The sequence below is a fragment of the Amblyraja radiata genome, chromosome 20, assembly GCF_010909765.2.
Source record: "Amblyraja radiata isolate CabotCenter1 chromosome 20, sAmbRad1.1.pri, whole genome shotgun sequence".
Taxonomy (NCBI): Eukaryota; Metazoa; Chordata; class Chondrichthyes; order Rajiformes; family Rajidae; genus Amblyraja; species Amblyraja radiata.
The window spans coordinates 4,671,818-4,677,888 of NC_045975.1; the positions used below are offsets into that span (position 1 = coordinate 4,671,818).

Genomic DNA, 6,071 nt, shown 5'->3' on the forward strand with positions numbered 1-6,071 from the left:
GGCCACCAAATTCAAGTGCAGTTTCATTCCACTTCAAGCAGGGTGCAAGGCCACCAAATTCAAGTGCAGTTTCATTCCATTTCATGCAGGATGAAACCACCATAAAATCACACAAAACACCACACTCACAGTTCAGTAGACATTCAGTGTGTTCAGTTGATTCACAGCTCAGACAGAGTCGTGACCTCTCCCTCCCCCATCATGCAGACTGAGCCACACCCACACTTCCGGGTTTTATAACCCCTCCCCCTCCCACCGGAAAAGGTGTGGCTTTCATGGCGTGATTGACAGGAGAGAAATTCTCAACATTTTTTAAACACTAATAACACTTTTATTTTTCATTGATGGGAAGAATTCTCTGCACCTGCTCAGCGGACGAGGACTGAGTAAGATGGCCAAAAATCACGGCCGTAAGTGGTAGCATTTTATCAAAAATCAATATACAGTGCAAACAGGAAGTAAGTGCATTTGCAGTAGTGCCTTTCAACTTCAAGCCAAATCACCCAAGCCACCATTTGCAGTAAGTAGTGCCTTTCAACTTCAAGCCAAAGCACCCAAGCCACCATTTGCAGTAAGTAGTGCCTTTCAACTTCAAGCCAAAGCTCCCAAGCCACCATGTGCAGTAAGTAGTGCCTTTCAACTTCATACCACCATTTGCAGTAAGTAGTGCCTTTCAACTTCAAGCCAATGCACCCATGCCACCATTTGCAGTAAGTAGTGCCTTTCAACTTCAAGCCAAAGCACCCAAGCCACCATGTGCAGTAAGTAGTGCCTTTCAACTTCATACCACCATTTGCAGTAAGTAGTGCCTTTCAACTTCAAGCCAATGCACCCATGCCACCATTTGCAGTAAGTAATGCCTTTCAACTTCAAGCCATAGCACCCAAGCCACCATTTGCAGTAAGTAGTGCCTTTCAACTTCAAGCCATAGCACCCAAGCCACCATTTGCAGTAAGTAGTGCCTTTCAACTTCATGGCACCATTTGCAGTGAGTAGTGCCTTTCAACTTCAAGCCAAAGCACCCAAACAACCATTTGCAGGCAGTGCCTTTTTACTTCAAACAAACCATATTTTCATTTTCAAACCACATTAAGGGGACTCACAATTGTGTAGACATTTGTTCAGTGTTATTCAGAGCTCAGAGAGACGTGACCCTTGGCTTCATCCACCTTGCAGAGACTGAGTGAGGCACACCACTTCCTGGTTTTATAGTCCCTCCCCCTCCCTTATTGATTGGGGACGATCAGCCATGATCACAATGAATGGTGGTGCTGGCTTGAAGGGCCGAATGGCCTCCTCCTGCACCTATCTTCTATGTTGCAATTCAAATTGCAACTCTTCAGATTGCAATTCTAATTGATAACAAATACACATATTGAAAAGCATTAGAATTACAAAAAAAAAACTCACCTGTCGCAAAATAGACAGCGCACTTGTAATTTGCTTTTGCCATTTCCTTCTTCATCCCAGTCCCACCACGCTTCATCATCAACATCCAAGAGTTCGGGGAAGTCATCAGTCTCATCCTCTTGATCTGCCAGGAAAGAGACAGGAAAAGCTGTAACAAAGGTAGACACAAAATGCTGGAGAAATGCAGCGGGTGAGGCAGCAGCTATGGAGCGAAGGAATTGGCGACCTTTCGGGTCAAGGCCCTTCTGCAGTTCTTAAATTCGATTTTACCAGCATCTGCAGTTCTTTCTTAAGCTGTAACAAAGGTTGCGAGGTTGAATTACAGGGGGAAGTATGGGTAAAATAAAGTACAGATACAGGACAAATGAAGTAACCTGAATAATGTTTAGTGCAAGATAAAGTCCAGTAAAGTTCCGATCAAAGATAGTCGGAGAGAGACTCCCAATGAGGTAGATGGTACTTCAGGACTGCTCTCACGTTGTTGGTAGAATGGTTAGAGACCAAGTCCTGAACTGTGAAGAGCAAACAGAGAGACAACAGGACAGACTAGACGCTAGTATGGACAACTATGGACAACAAGTTTTGGTCTCCTAATCTGAGGAAAGACATTCTTGCCATAGAAGGTTCACAAGGCTGATTCCTGGGATGTCAGGACTTTCATATGAAGAAAGACCGGATAGACTTGGTTTGTACTCGCTAGAATTTAGAAGATTGAGCGGGGATCTTATAGAAACTTACAAAATTCTTAAGGGGTTGGACAGGCTAGATGCAGGAAGATTGTTTCCGATGTTGGGGAAGTCCAGAACAAGGGGTCACAGTTTAAGGATAAAGGAGAAATATTTTAGGACCGAGATGAGGAAAACATTTTTCACACAGAGAGTGGTGAATCTCTGGAACTCTGTGCCACAGAAGGTAGTTGAGGCCAGTTCATTGGCTATATTTAAGAGAGAGTTAGATGTGGCCCTTGTGGCTAAAGGGATCAGGGGGTATGGAGAGAAGGCAGGTACAGGATACTGAGTTGGATGATCAGCCATGATCATATTGAATGGCGGTGCAGGCTCGAAGGGCCGAATGGCCCGCTCCTGCACCTATTTTCTATGTTTCTAACTGAGCAGCAGAGCTTCGGATACACAGCTGGTAGATTTACTGCCTCACAGCGCCAGAGTCCCAGGTTCGATCCTGACCTCGGGTGCTGTCTGTGCGGGATTTGCATGCTCTCCGGAGAACATGGATATGGTGACGTTTCGGTTCTGGACCCTTCTTCAGACCGGAAATGTCATCCATGCACGTTCTCCAGAGATGCTGCCTGACTCGATGAGTAGCTCCAGCACTTTTTTTTTGTGCAAACATGCACCTGCAGTTCCTTTTATGTGTCCCACACAAAATGCTGGAGTGACAAAGCGGTTCAGGGGAGCACATCTCTGCAGAAAATCTTCAGTTAAAACATATAAGGCCGTATTATTTTCTGTTATAACTGCAAGGTATGCATTTTGTTCAAACTATGTTTGAATGACAATAAAGGAAACTTTATAAGCTGCGAAAGGAATTCTTGCAGCCGGGAATACAATTAATTGTCTGTAGAGTTATCAATACAGCAATTGCCTGCGGTGGTCTACAGCTCTGAATAAAGAATGCAGAGAATAGGGGGACAGTGTAGGAAGGGACCGCAGATACTGTTTTTCACCGAGGACAGACACAAAATACCGATGATAGGCACAAAAGGGAAATGTCACAGGGAATAATGCGAGGTCGCGACTCCAGAAATTGCTACATTATTGCCCCGCTCCCGTTGATACAACGCGATCAATTTCATTCATCTCACCCATGCTCGATCTGCAAGGCTCGTCTGAAACCTCTCTCTCTCGCTATATCCACTTCCAGGTCAGTGGGATGGTTCAATTGGAGGAAATAGGAAGTATTATGTAGATATTTTTTTTGCCACACAAGTCCCTGCCTGCAGATCTCTGCAAAGCTCTCAATATTCACATGGTATCGAACGCTGCCGACCGACGCATGGAGTCCCTGTTCAGTTGTAACATTAAAATACTGCACCTTACAGTGTAATAAATGTAAAGGTTTGTTTTTTTGTTAGCTCCACCTGGTGCCATCACTTGGATTTGCAGTGATTCGTTTAAACAGGGAGGTTTGCATTTGCAAAGGCAGTTTGGAGTTTCGAGATGCAGCATTGAAACAGGCCCTTCGGCCCATCAAGCCCATGCCGGCTCATTGATCACCCATTCACACTACTCCAGTGTTATCCCACATTCTATGTGACTAGCTCTATGTTATCCCCCTTGGAGTGATACAGCATGGAATAAAGCCCTTCGGCCCACCGAGTCCATGCCGGCCCATCGATCACCCCATTCACACTAATTCTATGTTATTCCACATTCTGTTACTAGTTCTATGTTATCCCCCTTGGAGTAATACAGCATGGAAACAGGCCTTTCAGCCCATTAAGTCCATGCTGTTCTATTGATCACCCAGTAATTCCAATGTTTTTACTATGTTACCTGCAATGGAGCATTTCACCGATGAGAAGACACTGGATTAGATGGGTTTGTTTTCCTTGGTGCAGAGGGGTCACCAGATTGAGGTGTACAGAATAATGGAGCATGTAGTTGGGGTAGATAGTGACAAACTTGTCCCTTTGGACGAGGTGGGTTCAATAGATACTGGTTATAAGAGTTATACAGACCCTTCAGCCCAACTCTCTCATGTTCTTGGTTTCTTGGTCCTCCAAAATATTCCAAATGGAATTTAAACTGGAGGTGGTGAAGGGAGGGCTTAAGCCAGAAAGGGTTATTGGGAAGAAAGAGCTACTTTAAATTTAGTTGCATCTGGTTGGGTAACTATAGTATGGTGGAGATTATTCCATGCTTTAATTGTGCGGGGGAAGAACGAATTGCTGTACACATCTGTCTTTGTAGCTGGGATCACAAATTGGATCGAATGCCCTCGTCTGCTCCTAATTGGTTTGGGTTTGGTGTAGGTCTTGTAGTCTATGTCGAACTGACCATTTAACATTTTGTAAAAACAGGTCAAACGGTGAGCTTCACGTCTGTCTTGGAGAGGGTTCCACCCCAGAGAATTCAGAAGTTTGGTGCCCATCTACATAAGTCCCACCTGCCTACATTTGGACCATATCCTATCCATGTATCTGTCCAAAAGTCTTTTAAATGCTGTTATAATTCCTGCCCCAACTACCTCATCTGGCAGCTCGTTCCATATACCCACCATTCTGAGTGTGAAAAAGTTGCCTCTCAAGTTCCTATTAAGTCTTGCCCCTCTCACCTTAAACATATGTCCTCTGGTTTTTCATTCCCCAACAACTGGGTAAAAGACTGTGCATTCACCTTATCTATTCGCCTCCTGATTTTGTATACAGTGCACTCAGAAAGTATTCAGACCCCTTCACTTTTTCCACATTTTGTTACATTACAGCCTTATTCTAAAATGGATTAAATTATTTTTTGTAATCGTCAATCTATACACAATACCCCATAATAAAAAGCAAAAAAAGGTGTTTAGAACTTTTTGCAAAATAATTTAAAGTAAATAACTGAAATATCATTTACATAAGTATTCAGACCCTTTACTCAGTACTTTGTTGAGGCACCTTTGGCAGTGATTACAGCCTCAAGTCTTCTTGGGTATGATGCTACAAGCTTGGCACTCCTGTATTTGGGTAATTTCTCCCATTCTTCTCTGCAGACCCTCTCAAGCTCTGTCAGGTTGGATGGGGAGCGTCGACGCACAGCTATCTTCAGGTCCCTCCAGTGATATTCGATCAGGTTCAAGTCCAGGCTCTGGCTGGGCCACTCAAGGACATTCACAGACTTGTCACGAAGCCACTCCTGCGTTGTCTCGGCTGTGTGCTTAGGGTCGTAGTCCTGTTGGAAGGTGAACCTCCACCCTAGTTTGAGGTCCAGAACACTCTGGAGCAGGTTTTCATCAAGGATCTCTCTGCACTTTGCTCCGTTCATCTTTCCCTCGATCCTGACTAGTCTCCCAGTTCCTGCTGCTGAAAAACATCCCCACAGCATGATGCTGCCACCACCATGCTTCACTGTAGGTATGGTATTGACCAGGGGATGAGCGGTGCCTGGTTTCTTCCAGACATGACGCTTGGCATTTAGGTCAAAGAGTTCAATCTCAAGTGTTCAAGTGTTCAAGTGAGTTTATTGTCATGTGTCCCTGTATAGGACAATGAAATTCTTGCTTTGCTTAAGCACACAGAAAATAGTAGGCATTTACTACAAAACAGATAAATGTGTCCATATACCATGATATAAATATATACACACATGAATAAATAAACTGATAGTGCAAATAACAGAAAGTGGTTGCTAATAATCAGAGTTTTGTCCGAGCCAGGTTTAATAGCCTGATGGCTGAGGGGAAGTAGTTATTCCTGAACCTGGTTGTTGCAGTCTTCAGGCTCCTGTACCTTCTACCTGAAGGTAGCAGGGAGATGAGTGTGTGGCCAGGATGGTGTGGGTCTTTGATGATACTGCCAGCCTTTTTGAGGCAGCGACTGCGATAAATCCCCTCGATGGAAGGAAGGTCAGAGCCGATGATGGACTGGGCAGTGTTTACTACTTTTTGTAGTCTTTTCCTCTCCAGGGCGCTCAAATTGCCGAACCAAGCCACGATGCAAC

The 6,071-nt window shown here is 44.4% G+C and overlaps 1 protein-coding gene across 1 annotated transcript in view; it reads right to left on the bottom strand.

Moving 5' to 3' along the window:
- prmt3 (protein arginine methyltransferase 3) overlaps positions 1-3,315 on the bottom strand; it is a 141,141-nt gene extending 137,826 nt beyond the window's left edge. The window contains exons 1-2 of the mRNA XM_033038674.1: positions 3,233-3,315; positions 1,411-1,534 (exon numbers count right to left, since the gene is read on the bottom strand). Of these exons, the coding sequence (XP_032894565.1) occupies positions 1,411-1,534; positions 3,233-3,236 (128 nt within the window). The 5' untranslated portion in view covers positions 3,237-3,315. The remainder of the gene's footprint in view (positions 1-1,410; positions 1,535-3,232) is intronic.
- Between the last annotated feature and the right edge of the window lie 2,756 nt (positions 3,316-6,071).